Source organism: Entamoeba invadens (genome assembly GCF_000330505.1).
Source record: "Entamoeba invadens IP1 unplaced genomic scaffold scaff_1105074725007, whole genome shotgun sequence".
NCBI lineage: Eukaryota > Evosea > Mastigamoebida > Endamoebidae > Entamoeba > Entamoeba invadens.
In genome coordinates this window covers 25,196-43,769 of record NW_004191919.1, presented here as the reverse complement: position 1 = coordinate 43,769, position 18,574 = coordinate 25,196, and the positions used below count along the sequence as shown (strand labels likewise).

Here is an 18,574-nt window from a genome sequence, read left to right as displayed (position 1 = left end):
TTTCATAAGTATATAATCATAATATGAACAAGTTTAATTCACACTTTGTTGTTTCCCGTCTCAAGTTCGCGAGATATAATTATTGTTTTTGTTTACTGATTATTGTGGCGATTTTTTGATTGTTTTTAATTTTTCGGCATTTATGACAAATTATTACCATTATTTAAAATTTGAACTTTGACTCGAAATATTAAGTGTAAATTATAACTTGAGTTATGAGAGTGGGCCTTATGGGGAACTGAACCTTATGGATTTTATTTTTGTATCCTCAGAAAAATAGTTTTAATAAGGATAGCTTTAATCCTGAGGATACACCTTATCCTCAAGAAACCCTTTAGTATGCAAAAACAATTACGAACAATAAAGTGACTTTCCAAAATGTGCAAGTTAGTTTAACATTACTATACTGTTACTGTTTTAAATAAAACACAAATTTTATTTTTTTTTTGAACTTGATATGATGTACAAAAAAAACTTACTTTGTGGCGGCTCTTTTGGAACATAAACAGTATACAAACCAATCGCGCAAACAATAATTTATAGTTTTTTTTCTACAATATTTGGAAATGTTTTAATTAAAACACTAACGGTATCAGCGTTTTTGTCAACAAAGCATTTTTTTCTAAAAAAAATGTTTTAAAAAAAAAGAATTGTAAGGTTAAATCGAGAAATACAAGCATGGTACGAAAAACTCAATAAATTACAAACTCAATTTAAAATGTATATAATTTTGGCACTGCATATCATAACAAAAAGTTTAAAATGAATAATTTCCAGTTAGAGTATTTAATGGGTGCCAAGAAATTAGAGGATTAATTGTAATAAAAATTCGGGTTTTTTTTATTTTTTTTTATTTTTTTTCTTGATAATAATTGATATGGAAATGGGTGCCAAACTCATTTCATTTCTTAAAATAATTCTGGCACCCAATAAGTTTCTGGCGCCCCCGTAAATACTCGATCTGTATAATTAATGTTAATTTTAACATCAATCCTCAATTTAATTAGCACTCATTAAATATTGCTTTTAAATTATTAATATAGATTTAATTTAAAATATCAAAAAATTACAACCAAACATTTTTAAAAAATATATATTTCAAAAACATGAAACTTAAATTTCGATTCGCAAAATATTGATGATTTTCTATGTGGCCAACACTTTGTTGTTAATTTTATTAACAACAAAAACCAATGCCGCGATATCATGTAGTAGTGGACAGTACCTTTCTGGAACTTCGTGTTATTATTGTAGAGCAGGGACTTATTCCTCGGGTGGTACAACAACATCATGCAGTTTTTGTTCACCTGGCTATTTTTCGGGCTCCGGTTCTTCGTTGTGTAAACAGTGTTCTGCTGGTTCATATTCGAGTTTTGGTTCATCATCTTGCTCCAAGTGTAGTTCTGGCACTTATTCGGGTTCTGGCTCTTCTTCATGTATTAATTGTAATGCAGGTAAATATGCTTCCAGTAGCGGGTCTTCTTCATGTTCAAGTTGTGGCGCAGGTACATACTCTGGAAGTGGTGCTTCTTCGTGTACGAAATGTAGTGCGGGATATTATTCGAATTTTGAAGCTTCAACATGTTCAAAATGTGAAGCGGGGACGTATTCTGGTGCCGAATCTTCTTCTTGCAAGAAATGTAATGCCGGATATTATTCCGTTTCGGGATCATCAAGTTGTACAAAATGTGATGCTGGTACATATTCAAGTAATAGTGGAGCATCAAACTGTCAAAATTGTGATCCAGGGTACTACTCAGAAAAGGGCGCAACTACATGCGCTCCGTGTCCCGTAGGGTATTATTCCCAATTTTCTGTCAGTGCAGAATGCACAGAATGTGCTGCAGGGACTTTTGCAGATGAACAAGGAAGCTCGGAGTGTAAAGTTTGTGGAGATGGATTTTTTTCGAAGTCTGGATATTCGAAATGTATTCAATGTGTTTCCACAAGTTGTAAATCGTGTTCAAAAACGACGGGGGAGTGCACTTCATGTAATGTTGGCTATTCGTACGATTCGTCAAATAAGAACTGTTCGATATGTCCCGCATCGTATTATTCGAGTGGTGGAACTTCGTTGTGTTCAAAGTGTGCGACTGGGTATTACTCACTCGGTGGTTCAAGTGGGTGTTCAGCGTGTTCCACAAGTTGTAAAATGTGCGACCAAACAAATGGAAACTGTTTATCTTGTAATGATGGTTATTTTCTGAATGGTAAAATGTGTGACACTTGCTCGGCTGGAACGTACCAAAGCGGTGGAAGTTGTGTAACGTGTGCCGACATGCAATACTCGTTGGCAGGAAGCACAACATGCAAAAGTTGCAGTTCAACTTGTTCGAGTTGTGATAAGACAAATGGGTATTGCACGTCGTGTGAGTTGGGCATGGGAATTACAACTACAACGTGTTCTATTTGCAGTGCTGGCACATACAACTTTTTATATAAATGTGAAAAATGTCCAATTGGGACATTTTCATCATCGCCAAAAAGTTTATCATGTGATACCTGTAGAGATGGGACTTATTCCAGCACACCAGGATCAACAAATTGTAAAATATGTGATATACTATGTAAAGGATTATGCGAAAGAACAAATGGCAAGTGTAACGCTTGTGTGAGTGGTGCTGTTCTATCGACTGGAGTGTGTTCATTGTGCAATTCGGGAACAATGGCAAATCAAACAACAAATAAATGTGACACATGTAAGGCGGGTACATATGCCGGTGAAGGCTCTTCTGAGTGCAAAAGTTGTGGAGAAATGACATACTCAACTGCCGGATCGTTGTTGTGTCAGCAATGTGACAGTCATTGTGATGGGTGTGATGCGACGAATGGGTATTGTGTCAACTGTGTGACTGGGTATGGTCTTGCAGCTGGGAAGTGTACTATATGTCCAAAGGGGACTTACTACCTGAGTTCTGCGTGTCAGAGTTGTGGTGAGATGGCATACCAAGACGTTGAGGGACAAACCACCTGCAAGTTGTGTGACTCTTCATGTGCAAGTTGCAATGCAACAAATGGAAAATGTCTCACATGTGCTGCTGGATATGGCTTTGACAGTGGAGTCTGTACGTTGTGTGGTGACCTCACATACTCAGGAGGCGGCGTTTTGCAGTGCCAGCCATGTTCCACTGAATGTAAAAATTGTGACAGAAAAAGTGGTGCATGCACATCGTGCGAAGTTGGCAACAAGAGAGTTGACAACAGTTGTGTGTCGTGTGCTCCGTCTGGATATTGCGATTTGTGCACAGACGAGACATCAGATGGTATTTGTGTTTCATGTGGAGATGGATTTTATTTGAATTCAAGTGATGATTGTCAACCATGTAGTGATATCCATGAAGACTGTCTGACGTGTTCTAAAACTACAAAAACATGTTTATCGTGTGCGGGAAACATGATATCAACTGGCAACAGTTGTGTTGCATGTGAAGTTGGGCTGGTAAAAGTCACAGAAACGACGTGCGACTACTCATACAATGTCATCCCAAAGTGTCAGATTGCAGACTATGTCAATAACCAACACATTTGCACCACATGTTTTGCGCCATATGTCACTTCAAGTGACTTGAAGGCATGCAATTTGGGATACACAACTACAACATACTACAACACAGATGATCACAAATTACACACCAACATGAATGGGTGCATCAACCAAATTGATACAACGTGTTATTCATGTAATACAACAATAATGCTGTTAAACGGAGTTTGTAATGAAAAGAATGAGAAGTGTGAGACATACTCGCAACACGGCTGCGACAAATGCGTTTCAGATGTGATCACATCGAATAATAACTGTGTTGTTAACACATTTTGTAAATATGAAATAAACAAAGAAAATAACACCGAGTGTTTGTATTGTGAATATGATGTGTCGTGTGGCAAAGCAAAACTAAATTGTGGAATATCAAACAACGAGTACTGCTACTCTGCAGTGAATGGATATCACACAACAAATAACAACATTATTGAACAGTGTGAAAGTGAAGTGTGTGTCATTTCAAATGGAATTATCACCGATTTGAAATGTCAAGACGACAAATTGTTAATAGATGGTCTGTGTACAACTAATACGATGTGTTTAGCAATATCAAGTAATGATTGTATCAAATGTGATGCAAAACACCACCTCTCACAAGGAAAGTGTTCACAAAACAGTGCAAATTGTGACAATCAGAATGGAGATATTTGCATTGTATGTAACAACACCATCAACGTTGATGGCGTGTGCACAGACACCCAGTCAATTCATTGCACTTCATTTGACAAAGTGTGTGTTACATGTGAAAGTGGTTATTACAAAGACGTTGATGGCTGTAAAGAGAAGACTGGCGTGTTGTCTAATTGTGGTGTTGTCTTGTCACTCAACACCAAATGTGTCGAGTGTGAGACTAATTACAATTTCGATGGAATTTCGTGTGTGCCACAAACGCTTTCAAATGAGACCACCAAACAAGCAACTAAAAACGAAGACACACAGACAGACAGCCATTGTGAAGTGAGCACCACTAAGGGGTGTCTGAGGTGTTTGAGTGGGTATTACCTCGCAGACCGCATGTGTGTCAAGTGCGAGTACCCCTGTGTCTACTGCTCAAATCGGACATTCTGCACAAAGTGTGACGATTACTCGTATGCAAACAGCAACGGCGTTTGCACTGAAATCAATGAACTTGTTGGTGTATGTGACGTGTTGATGTCAACATATCGTGGATGTGTCGTCTGCAAGGAGGGATACATGCGGTCATCCGATGGGTCAATATGCATTAATTGTGATGAGTCGTGCAAGTCGTGCACCAACGAAGGAAATTGTGTTGTGTGCAATGAGGCGTTCTATCGCACGTCATCGAATGTCACCAAATTGTGTTCACCACAAAGTGAATTGACTTCGTGTGCAAATAAAACAATAGTTGGTTGTATGCAATGTGAAGGTGGGTATTATCTCTTCAACAATTTGTGTGTGAAGTGTCAAGATACTTGTACACAATGCAATGGCATCGATGAGTGCACTGATTGTGTGAAAGACAACGTTCTTGTGTCAGGTGTTTGTATAAATTACACAGTCATTGAGAACTGTGTTGGGTCTGCCAACAACAAATGCTCAAAATGTGATGACAACTACAAATTGAGTGATGACATGTTAAGTTGCATTCACACCACAAATTATGGTGTTGTTGTTGGCATCCCAATTGTCTCTGTGATTATTTTAATACTTATTATAATTTGTATTATAGTGGTTACAATTATTGTTATACAAAAGCGCAAGGAAACAAAGAAAATGGAAAAAATCTGTGTCTTTAAGATGAATCGTTCAAACATCGCAATGAGTGTGTTGGATAATAACATTTTGACCAACAAGAAGTCGCTGACATTTGATGACGCCAGTGAAGTCATTCCCGTTGAAAAGGAATCTCGCGAACTCCTCTGTGTTGGCAACAAAGGCAAAGGCATTTTGAAAGTCCAAATAACAACACGTGGCGGCTGCGACAAGTACTCAATTCACACCGAGCCGCAATTGGTGACTTTGAAGAAAGGCGAGGCGTGCGAATTTGAAATATTTGTAACGCCACACTGCACCATGAAATTGCACGACGAGATGATGATAGTCACTATGAACATAGTAAACAGCGAGACCGTGTCTGTTCCAATTGCCATTGAAATCACAACAGAAAACTCGACTAAATTGGATTACGACGAGTTGAAAGAAGACAAAAAACTCGGTGAAGGCTCTTTTGGAATTGTCTACAAAGGGACTTACAGAGGAAATGTTGTTGCTATTAAAAAGTTGAAAGAAGTTGGAGACAACAAAGGGTCGATGGAAGAATTTGAAAATGAAGTATCAATGTTAGACAAGTTTAGAAGTGAGTATATAGTCCACTTCTATGGCGCTGTCTTTATACCAAGTAAGGTGTGTATGGTCACCGAATTTGCACAATATGGAAGTCTACAAGACTTGATAAAAAAGACGAAACAAGAGATGCCACGATTTGCAGTGCGAGTCAAGCTGATGTTGGACGCTTCAAAAGGCATTTCATATTTACACGAAAATAATGTATTACACAGAGACATTAAACCAGACAACTTCTTGGTGTTTTGCATTGACAATTCAACGAATGTGTCAACCAAATTGACTGATTTTGGGTCATCACGAAATGTTAACATGTTAACGACTAACATGACATTCACAAAGGGTATTGGAACTCCAAAATTCATGGCTCCTGAAGTACTTGAAAGAGAAAAATATAAAAAACCAGCTGATGTTTATTCATTTGCTATGACTATGTATGAGGCATTTACATGGGACTTTGCATTTAAAAATACGGATGTACAATTTAAACATGCATGGAGTATAGCAGATTTCACGACGAGCGGAAAACGACTGCAAATACCAACATCAGTTCCAGATAAACTTGGCATTATTATACAACAAAGTTGGGAACATGAACCAAAAAAGAGACTTGAAATTAATAACATCACTCAAAAACTCGAAGAGTTTTATAACACAATTAATTGATATAAACAGTAATTTGTAAATCAGTAGCGTCATACAAATTATTATTATTTTTTTTTTCACTCGCCTACATACTTAACCTCAACCGACCAATACTAATATCAAGAGCAATATTTTTGTTTTTTTTTTGAAAAAATATATTATACAGAGTAGTATATAAATCGTGCCGATTTCGTGCACCCTTCGGGAACACTCAATCTTCACGATTTCCTCGCTTCGCTCCGTTATTTAGGTTTAATTATTTTAGATTTTAATATTTTTTTAGTTATTATTTTGGGTTTCTTGAGGATAAGGTGTATCCTCAGGATTAAAGCTATCCTTATTAAAACTATTTTTCTGAGGATACAAAAATAAAATCCATAAGGTTCAGTTCCCCATAAGGCCCACTCTCATAACTCAAGTTATAATTTACACTTAATATTTCGAGTCAAAGTTCAAATTTTAAATAATGGTAATAATTTGTCATAAATGCCGAAAAATTAAAAACAATCAAAAAATCGCCACAATAATCAGTAAACAAAAACAATAATTATATCTCGCGAACTTGAGACGGGAAACAACAAAGTGTGAATTAAACTTGTTCATATTATGATTATATACTTATTGAAATTATTTTCGAATCCGTCTTTATAACAAAACGATTGAAATTTACATTTAAATTGATAATTGTTTTTTATCAAAATGAAAATTGAAAAAGTGAAAACACTGATTTTCTAAAAATGTGATTTAAAAAAACAAATTTAAAAATAATTTTGTAATTTATGCAATTATTCAAATATATTATAATAACAAAGTTAATCATATTGTGTATATTTTAAAAAGAATGTTTCATTATTGATATTAACTTGTGTTTTAAACAAATTTACAGTTCTAAGGATGGCAATTATTTTCTGAGGATGACAGAAATAGAAAGTTTACACTTTTACATCTGTCTGAAATGTATATTGAATAAGTTACTATTTTTGAATATGGGAACACGTCATTTCACTTTTTAGATGTTTAAGTCTGTGTTGATAATGTCTGTTTGTTACACGACTTACCATCCTCAGAGATATGTATAGCACTGCCACTATTGATTTAAAATTCTATAAAATAAATTATCAAAGAATTTTTATAAAGTGAGTTTTGATAATCGATTATATCAAAAATCGTCAAAACACAACAAAAACGCCAAATAATATATAAAATTGATTAACAAATTGAACACATTTTTATTGAGAATTAATATTGTATAATAAAAAGAATATAAACATATATTTCTTGTGTATATATGTTTTGAAATATAAATAAAACCGTTTAAAACAAAAATAAATTTACAAATTTGTTTATTTATCAATCGTTGTTTTATCTATCTTCAAAACCTCTCGTTTTGAATTTGCGCAAATACATAAATTGTCATCGCATAGAGTATACATTATTAATACGTTATTTGCTATCAATTTTTATTGTTTGAAATATCATGAATTGATTTATAATAAATTATTTTTGTGAAAAAGATTAAAAATTGTTAGATTAATTTGTTTAATGATTTTGATTAAAAAATCGACTTTTTCGATAATTCAAATGTCTGTCAAATGTTTTCATTTAAACCAAAGTTAGTTTTGTGGTAAATCAAAAAATAGAAGTAGATTATTTTTTTGTAAAAATCAACTGAAAGAATCATCTTTCAAAAAATCCATAAATAGCATTTTTAAAGAAAATCATGTGTTTCAAAATATACCTTTTTGATCTTAGGCAAAAAAATCTAAATTGAAAGAAATTATGTTTAAAATATTTACCATCCTCAGAAAAATTAACAATCCTCATGAATCCCATAATTATTAAACAACAATAAATTAGTTAATATACAAATCGAGTATTTACGAAGTGTTCGAAACTAATTGGATGCCACAATTATTTTATAAATAAAATGAGTTGTCACCCGTCTTTATATCAAATATTATCTAAAAAAAAGTAAATAAAAATATTTGAAATTTGTATTTTTACATCAATATTCAATTATTTTTACATTCTTTAAGTTTTTAGCATTTATTTAATACTTTAACTGTTTTTTTTTTGATAAAAACAAATTAGTGTCGATATACACTTTATTTCCTCCATTAGATATACAAATGGAGGAAATAAAGTGTGATATATATTATAATAATTAGGTGAAAAAAATAAATTAAATAAAATTGTTTTTCATATATGAATAAAAACAATGTTATGCAAGTTTATTATTCTCTGGTAATTAAATTCATATATACCGAAGGAGTTTTCGATGTTATAATTTTTATTATATTTATAATTGTTAATTGAAAAGACTCCGTAAAGAAAAAATAAATAATGGTTTAGCAATCAGTTAAATTGCCACGAAAAGGCTTATAAATATTGCTTAACGATAATGTCCTTGGGTAATAATATAATTATCGCTACAATGCTCCACGGAGAAGAAAATGCCAAAATTAAATTTAGTAATACAAGGCAAATAGTTCAGTAATTGTGGGTTAGGCATTCAAGTGCTTTATCAACTAAATAATAAGATAGTCGAGTCAACCCCCTTTACTCGAAAATGTTGAACGTTTAAACCTCGAAGAAGTTGACTGAGAAGAGGTCAAGACAATCACGGTGAGTAATAAAACAAATAACCTTTTTTAATTAGTTTGCATCGTTAGAATTATAAGTTTTCAGATGGAAACCAAAACATAACAATAAAAATACTTTGTCACCCAATAAATTTAAAACGACTTGTATTATTTGGTGATTCTCTTGTTTTTTAGGTTCAAAAAAATAAGTTGATAATTTTTTAAATGAAAAAACTTCTTGAAATGTTTTGTCATTTAATTATTTACTGTCACCCAATTATTCCTCTATTAGTATTCAAAAACGTATTTACAAACACATTTAACAATCGAATACAGAATGCTGAATAATCACTTTTTTAGTGATAATATTTGTAAATCGTGTGAAGAAACTTATTATAAAAACGTTGAAGGGTGTGTAACTAAAGTGGGAAAATACGATAATTGCCAATTTGTCAACGTCGTTTTAAATTCTTGTTATGAGTGTACCAAATTGTTTCTACTTATCAATAATACATGTGTAACACAAAGTGAAGTAAATAACACAACAAATGTGAATTCAATTTTAAAAACAACGAGTGAATACAACGACAATTGTATTGAAAGAAGTTCTAAAGGCTGTTTCAAATGTTCCGATGGTTTTTATTTGCACAATTCAAATTGCGTTCCCTGTAAATCTCCATGCTCTTATTGTTCCAATGAAATGTATTGTACAAAATGTGGTAAATATTCATATGCAACAAATGGAAAATGTGTAGAAATCAACGAATTATTGAGTACCTGTGATGTGATGATGTCAACATATGACGGGTGTGTTGTTTGCAAAGATGGGTATATGCGATCCTCAGATGGCAAAAAATGTGACAAGTGTGACATCTCTTGTAAAACATGTTCAAATGATGGCAACTGTTTTATTTGTAATGACACGTATTATAGAACTCCAAACAATATAACAAAATATTGCAATCCACAAGAAGAACTAACAAATTGTGTGAATATGACAACAAATGGGTGTACGCAATGTGAAGATGGATATGCATTAAAAGAAAATTTGTGTCAAAAATGCGGCGAAAATTGTACTTTTTGTGATAAATATTTTGAGTGTTCCAAATGTGAAGATGACAATATTTTAATAAATAATAAATGTGTGCACTATTCGTAAATACCAAAGTGTGTTTCTTCTCAAAATTCCGTTTGTTCAAAGTGTTCAGATGGTTATAAACTCAGTGGTGACAAACTTGAATGCAGTAAAAAGACCAATTATGGATTAGTCATAGTATTACCAATTATGTGTATTGTTGTGATACTATTCATAATTATCTTATTAAAAACAATTATTTTAATTGTATTCAACAAGAAGAAAGAAAATGTGTTAACAGAGAATATCTGTATTTTTAAGATGAAGCGCTCTAATATTATTATGACTAAATTAAGTGATGACATTTTATCAAACAAACAAGAAATTATGTTTGGTGATGACAGTGATAAAATACACATTGAATGTGAAAATCGTGAATTGTTTTGTGTTGGTAACAACAAAAAAGAAAATATGAAACTTCAAATCACCACAAAAGAGGGGTGTGACAAATATTTGATACGGACAGAGCCACAATTAGTCACACTTAAGAGTGGAGAAGCGTGCGAATTTGAAGTCTTTTTAACACCATTTTGCACCATGAATTTGTGTGATGAAATTATGATTATCTCACTGGACTTAATTAACGGGAAGAAGGAAACAACTTCTGTTAAAATAAAGGCACAAACAGAAAATTCAACACGACTGGATTACGACGAGTTGATTGAAGACAAGAAACTCGGTGAAGGCTCCTTTGGAATAGTTTACAAAGGAAAGTATCAAGGAAACACAGTTGCAATAAAAAAATGAAAGAAACAAATCACGACAATGAGAATCAAAAAATTGAATTTAAAAAGGAAGTTGAGATGTTAGACAAATTCAGAAGTGATTATATCGTCCACTTTTATGGTGCTGTGTTTATTCCAAATAAAATATGTATGGTCACCGAATTTGCTCAATTTGGGTCTTTAAAAGACTTAATGAGAAGAATGAAAGATGTTGATATTAGAATGAAATTGCGAGTTAAAATGATGTTAGACTGCTCTAAAGGAATACTTTATTTACATTCAAATGATATATTACACAGAGATATTAAGCCGGATAATTATCTAATATTTTCTTTGGATATTAATGACTGTGTAAATGCTAAATTGACTGATTTTGGAAGTAGTAGAAACATCAACTTGTTGATGACTAACATAACATTCACTAAAGGTATTGGAACACCAAAGTATATGGCGCCTGAAGTTCTTGACAAAAAGAAATACAAGAAAGCCGCTGATGTTTACTCTTTTTCTTTAACTATGCTTGAAATAGCAATGTGGAAAGAAGTGTTCCAAAAAGATGACAAAGACTTCAAATATGCTTGGAACATTGCAGATTTTACAAGTAGTGGAAAGCGTTTGCATATTCCGGATACTGTTCCAATGGAATTGACTAGTTTGATAACATCAAGTTGGACACAAGACCCACATGAAAGAGCAAATATTATATTGTATATTGTGCAAATTGGACTTGAAAAGTTTTACAATACAATTTAATATGTTTTGTTATTTTTTATAGTTATATTAGTTGTGTGTTGTAATACATATTATAAACATTTAAAAAACGATAAATGTGTTTTAAAAACTTGAGATTTGTTGAATTTTAGGCATTTGAATAAAGTTCAACGAAAATTAATGGGTTAATAAAACATAATAACATTATTTTTTTTGACCAATGTAAATTAGATTAATTGAAGTAAAAATATTACACCAACTTCATTTTATGCCTTTTTATAAGGTTCTTATTCCAACCATAATTATTTCAGTACATTTATATAAAAATCTTTGGTTTTACTATCTTTTTGAAAAATGGAATTTACATATCAACAAATAAATGGTGTATTTTTAAGAATATAACCCATATATTGACTTTTTTAATTTAATAAATAATTTCAATAATGAGTAACTGTATAATACTCATAACATTACAAAAATTAATTCAGATGAAAAACACCAAAAATGGCTTTACACATTGTTAAAAATAGGTCAAACATATATAAATATAAATATTGTTTTAAGTGTTAATAAATATCAAAATTTAAACTAAAATTAAAAAATGTTCAATTACATCATGTTTTGCAAAGCATCAACAATTTGTTGGATAGTCGCACGCTCTTTGGTATTTTGAATCCAAGCACTTTGTATCAATTTAAAATGCTCATTAGACATATCATTTCCAATTTCAAGTCGCTTACCAGCGACTACAAACTCGACGATGTTCCACGGATATTTAAATTTTTTATTGTTGTAACATTTTTCCCAATTAATAATTTCATACATGGTAATTGCAAAAGAGAAGATATCACTTAGCATTCGATATTTTTCTTTATTCAACACTTCAGGCGCCATGTACTTTGGTGTTCCAACTCCTTTAGTGAAAGTCATGTTAGTCATCAACAAGTTGATGTTTCTACTACTTCCAAAATCAGTCAATTTAGCATTCACTTTGGTTTCAAAATCCATTGATACAACTAAAATGTTGTCCGGCTTGATATCTCTATGTAAAATGCCATTGTTATGTAAATACAAAATTCCTCGAGCTGCATCAAATACAAATTTGTTTCTCATTGGATTTGAAATATCTCCACGATTCTTATGAATCATCATATCTTCTATACTTCCACATTCAGCAAATTCAGTGACTAAACTCATTTTACTTGTGACACAAACTGCACCAAAAAGTTGATAATAAAATCAGAATGAAACTTTTCTAACATCTCAATTTCTGAGATAAATACAAGTTGTTTGTCATCTGTTTCATTGACTATTTTCAATTTTTTGATTGCGACTTTCTGCTCACTGAAAACTCCTAAATAGACAACTCCAAAAGATCCTTCACCAAGTTTCTTCTTTTCTATAAGTTTATTTGGATCAATCCGAGTCGAAAGCTCTGTATCAAAAATAATTTGATAGTCAAAAGTTGTTTCTTTAGCTGTTTTAAAGTCGATGTAAATCAATTTAAGTAAAGAAGAAATTTTGCATGTACAATTTGGGGTCACCAAAATTTTAAATCCGCAAGCTTCACCATGTTTCGACTTGTTCCCCAAACATAGAAGTTCGCGAGTTCCTTTATTAAATAATAGTTCGAATATTATCATTGTCTACCAACTTTTTGTCTGAAATTTAACAACAAATGTTCAAATTGTTGTGCTAATTAACAAGTGTGTTGGCATGTGTCCAGAAAAGTATTATAAAAATAATGGAAAGTGCGAGAAGTGCAAATATAATTACAACACACTATGCAAACAAGGTGACATTGAATGAGAGGTTTGTACGAACAAAGATGGGTCTTTGGGAATGTGAGTTGTAGCTTTATTAGTTATCTTGATGATCATTTTAAGCCACTTTTTGGTTGATTATACTTTGGGGATTTTTGTTAACAAATAAAATTAACTAATTTAAAATCAGATATTTAGATGTTAATAATACTTACAATTAAACTTATAAATAAACATAACATTTGTTGTTATGTTTATTTTTTTTGTTTGGAGTATTGCAAGTATTTCTGTTACAAAACACTTTTATTAAATTCATCGCTATTATTATTTAATTATCAAATTGTGTAATAATCTAATGTAAAAATGAAAAATATATTTGATTGCAAACACTTTTGGTTTCATCGTTATAAGCTTGAAGTGTAAACTAAACATTGAATATATTCGTTAATAACTTGTGTTCTGTCATGTTTTAAAATATCATTCGAAGTAATATAATAACTTTCAAACAATTTACAAATATATTTTATTTTAGATGTAAATGTAATTATATAAAATGCATTCTTTTTACTTGTCGTATTTTTTTACTTAGAGTGGCTGTTGTACTTCTTCTTTTTAGTTTACCCAAATAGTTTGTCGTATTTTTAATAACAAACAATATAATCATTGGTAAATAAATTCAACCAATATTATATTTTGTAAATTTGAATATAAATATGTCATTGTAAATGTGTTTTATATACAAACGCGAAAATTCGAATTTAAAAAATTTTACAATGAATTCTTATTAATTGAAAAAAGTTACAATTAAAAAAGCCTCTTCTCCAATTTCATTTAAATCATCTGGAAGGTCAACACGTGAAATTTATAGCACTTGATAAAACAGTATTTCGGTGGTTTTTACTAGTTTTGGAATTTTTTCTTGTAAAAGTGAACACATATGAAACGTTTTAAATCCCAAAAATTTTAACGTTTTTGGTTAGTTGAATCGACGAAATATTTTCACATCCACTGGATGTGTTATTTCCAATTAAAAAAACAGTTGTGGAAATGTTTATAGACATCGTAAAGTCAAAATAAAATACACACCAACTCCAAATCTTGTTATTCTAATGTTTTTGTGGTGTGAATATAACAAACAAATATAATTCTGTTTGTTTAAATGTAACACATAGTTATGGAAACAAAATTGAAATTTTTGAGTCGATAAACTTTGTCGAAATTAACTGGATACAAAACGTTTACTTTGTAAAACATCATTTTGAGATATTTTTTTTAAAAGTAATTATTAACACTTAAAATAACACCCTTATTTTTGTTTTGACCTGTTTTTCGAGGGATATTAATCCAATTTTTGATAATTTTCCTTTTTTGGCTTGTGTATTGTTTATGCACATAATATAAACTCTAAAAAAACGGAAATTTATTTAATAAACTCGATATTTCCCCGATTTTTAGACTACTTGAATTTTGTTCCATGTTATTTGAAGTGTTAACAAAATCAATAAATAGTGGTGGAAAGTAATGACAAAAAAATAATATTTTTGTTATTATTTTTCATTAAAAAAAATTACAATCAAAAAAATAATTAATAAATAGAATAACATTTATTATTTAATAATTAATAATCAATAAAATCAATTTATTTGCAAAAGTACACAAACAATAATACAACAACAGGAAAGAATTAAAACAAATAAATAGCTTATGTTTAGAACAATCTTACAACAAACCAACCTGCAACCAATTACAGATAGTATAAAATTTGGGTGTCAAGAATAAATTGGGTGTTAGATTGATTTTGAGTTATTTAATGGTTTTTCATATTTTTTGGGAGGGAAAAAAATAAAATAAAACGAAACCCATTTTTTTACATTAACTAATCCCTAATTTATTTGACACCCTAATTATTCCTGACACCCTATTTTTCTACTATCTGTATTAAAATAATAATTCTACCACCAAAATTATTCATTGGTAAACCAATTTCCTTTAAAATAGAACTCAATAAATTTTAAAAATATAATAATTGTTGAATTTAAAAATAAAATTAAAATATAAAACTGTGTTCGTCGTGTAACTTGCTATAAATATTGAAAATACGTAAATAAGAATTGTTTTCGTTTGTACAACAAAAGTTAATAATTATTATTATAGCAATTTTGTTAAATTTGTTTAATATTTATTATTTTATCATTTTTTAATTTTTTGACTTTTCAGAAACAGTTTTTATTTGATTCAAAAATAAATACAAAAATTTTAATTACATAATAGTAATTAAAATAATATAGGTTTTGTTAGTTAAAATTAAAAACTTATAAAGATATTTTAAATAACTTAAATATTAAATTCAATTGCAACAACGACAATATCACCAATATAAATATATATTGAACAAAGCAAAAATGTTACATTTAAAAATAAAACCATCGGTATTTTTTTAAATATTTATTTAAAAATAAAAAAATACATTAAATTATTTATTCAAATAAAATTATAATATTGATAAACAAACAACGAAGAAAATAAAGACACAGTGGCGTTGTTTCGATTATTTTTAAATATTAGCATCGACAGTACAATTCTAATTTAACAATTCTTTGCTATTATTTCAAACAATAATTATACGGATTGTATACGTTGAATATATTATACAAGTCAAAAAAGTCAATAGATTGTATAAAAAGATCCAATTTGCTTGTATTCCAACAATGTATTAATATATTATTGTATTTTTTGTTAATAATACATACAAAATTTAAAAATAGAATGAATAAACAATATATAAAGCGAAAATTTGATAATTAAACACATTGATTGAACATGGCCAGAAGCAGTTGATTGAATATTGTAATTTATCGAAAAAATGTCGCGTTTGACCAAAATGGGGAATTCCTGGACTATTCAAGCTATTATTTTAAAAGCTTGTAATCTGTATGTACATTCTTTAAAAATACACCTAATTAAATTATACAAATTGCAATTAACAGTAACAATGGTGTTGTTATAAAACACACAAAAATGAAAAAAAGTCCAGTAGTCATATGTGATAAGGGTTCGACAGTTAATGTATTATATGTGCAACATATTAAGACCATAAAGTTATCACAACCAAAAGCAAAAAAAGGTGTCACAAAACTACAAACTGAATTGACAAAAACACACACTTTTTACCTTTTATTATTTCCAAAAAGTGCACAAGGCGCCCATCCCCATTTGGTCATAAAAATATTATGATTATGGACACACAGGTTGTTTCTATTTGTTTCAACATATAATTTATTAACCACATAGAATGTAATCATGCATATAGCCGCCGGTTTGTACGTAGTCGGCAACCAATGTAATTGAACAATATATATCCTGTAAAATAGCCATGGCCAAAGTGACTCTTTTAATCAATAAAAGAGTCTCTCTTTGTTGTTTAAATAAAAATCGACTATCAAAATAAAACAATCATCAAAACAAATCAATAGCGCTTATACGGCATAAATAATAGTCAATACAACATATTATAGAGGTATGAGCGCTTCTATTTATAATATTATTATATTATAAATGTGAAACAGAAAAAACAGAAAGGAAACAAAATCAAAGATTAAAGTATAAAAGAAAAAGAAATCGTTTGGGTATAATTGATCAATTACATTGTTCGTTCAATATTTTCATATAAGGAAACAAATGTTTTAAAATAATAAAATATTACTTGAAAATAAATAATAAAGTAAAGTATTGATGTGTGACAAGTATAACTTAAACCGAGATTGGGTCAAGTGGTAAAAAATATAATTCAACCATAGTAAAATTGAATTATGATTTTAATTAATTAATGACTTTTTGTTATTATGTTAATAAAAAATTCTTAATGTTAAAAATTCATTGAAAAGTAATGAGAAAGAAAAATTATTTAAAAGTTATGAGATAAATTATGAAAACAATAAACTGTCCACAAAAATCATAACTACCATATTTGTTTTAATCTAATAACAAACAATATGAAATATAATTAAGATTTATCTGATAACAAGTGAAATTTAATTTAATTATATATACAGTCTGATTTAATGAAGTGTGTAATTATAGTTTTTGTTGTTTTCAAGTAAGTGAGAGTTTATAATAAACAAACTAAATAAAACATATACACACTCATTATCAAGTGGGTCCATATTTTGTTATTTAAAATCAAAATAAGGTTATTAAAAACTCACTCTTAAAATGTTTGGCCGATTTTTTTTTGGTTATATTACATTTATATGGATGTTATTTGTTTACAAGTTAAAATCAACATATATTAATCACAATATAAAATACTGCTAATCTATCAAACTTTGAACTAAAATAATATAAAACTAATGTTTCCCATTGGGGCGATAAATAGGTTGTTTGTAATCAACAAAACAAACACGAAAATATATAAAACAATACTTAACATGTTTTGATATATTTTTTAAAAAATTCCATTGTAACATAAAACTAAATTATAAATGATAGTTTAAACATTATTCTATTTAACTGACTCCTTACTGTTATTATTAGTTTCTATTTTATCTGCATATACTAATTTATAGTTCGACAAGTTTACATTTGATCGAACTTGTCGAACAATAAATGTAAACTTAAATTTCTAAACAGAAATTTTTCAAATCCCAATTATAATTACCCATGTTACTATTTTAAATAAAAATTCAAACTTTCTTTTATAAATTAGTATGTTATAATACCACATTTTTCGCAATAATTATTTTGGAAACACCTGATTTTATTAATTTGTATGACCAAACAGTGTTAGACTTATTATATGCAAAACAAACAAAAAAACGTACTAACTTTTTTATATTATAAATGTTACATAAAACTAGAAATAAATAATGATATTAAAACTGAATATTTTATTTATTAAGAATTTCTTTTAGTAACGAATTTAGTTTATATCCATCTGTATATGTGTTATAACAATTATATTTCTAGTATTAAAAAAGTTAAGAATAAAAAAATAAATTTTTCATGACTACAAATGAGTGGTTTTATTTTGGTGTTGAATTTATTAATAAAATGTATTACTGTAATACCAATTTTGCATTGTTGATAAAAACAGAATATAACAATAATTATAAAATTAAAAATTATTCACTTAATTATGTCTAGTTAAGGTGTTCTAATGTATTTTT

At 29.6% G+C, this 18,574-nt stretch overlaps 4 protein-coding genes across 4 annotated transcripts; 3 read left to right on the top strand and 1 right to left on the bottom strand.

The window, feature by feature from the left end:
• Positions 1-1,138: 1,138 nt before the first annotated feature.
• Positions 1,139-6,514, top strand: EIN_007910 (protein serine/threonine kinase, putative; the record flags this gene model as incomplete). The annotated part of the gene is made up of 1 exon (XM_004185968.1): positions 1,139-6,514. One exon carries the CDS (start codon positions 1,139-1,141, stop codon positions 6,512-6,514), a length of 5,376 nt encoding a protein of 1,791 aa, XP_004186016.1.
• Positions 6,515-9,412: 2,898 nt separating this feature from the next.
• EIN_007900 (hypothetical protein) lies at positions 9,413-10,957 on the top strand (the record flags this gene model as incomplete). Its single annotated transcript, XM_004185967.1, has 3 exons — positions 9,413-10,217; positions 10,244-10,286; positions 10,321-10,957. The coding sequence occupies 3 exons, from the start codon at positions 9,413-9,415 to the stop codon at positions 10,955-10,957; spliced, it is 1,485 nt and encodes a 494-aa protein (XP_004186015.1).
• Positions 10,958-11,013: 56 nt separating this feature from the next.
• On the top strand, positions 11,014-11,688 carry EIN_007890 (serine/threonine protein kinase HT1, putative; the record flags this gene model as incomplete). The annotated part of the gene is made up of 1 exon (XM_004185966.1): positions 11,014-11,688. The coding sequence occupies one exon, from the start codon at positions 11,014-11,016 to the stop codon at positions 11,686-11,688; it is 675 nt and encodes a 224-aa protein (XP_004186014.1).
• Positions 11,689-12,255: 567 nt separating this feature from the next.
• EIN_007880 (serine/threonine protein kinase pak-1, putative) lies at positions 12,256-13,289 on the bottom strand (the record flags this gene model as incomplete). The annotated part of the gene is made up of 2 exons (XM_004185965.1): positions 12,256-12,808; positions 12,862-13,289. 2 exons carry the CDS (start codon positions 13,287-13,289, stop codon positions 12,256-12,258), a joined length of 981 nt encoding a protein of 326 aa, XP_004186013.1.
• Positions 13,290-18,574: the final 5,285 nt, after the last annotated feature.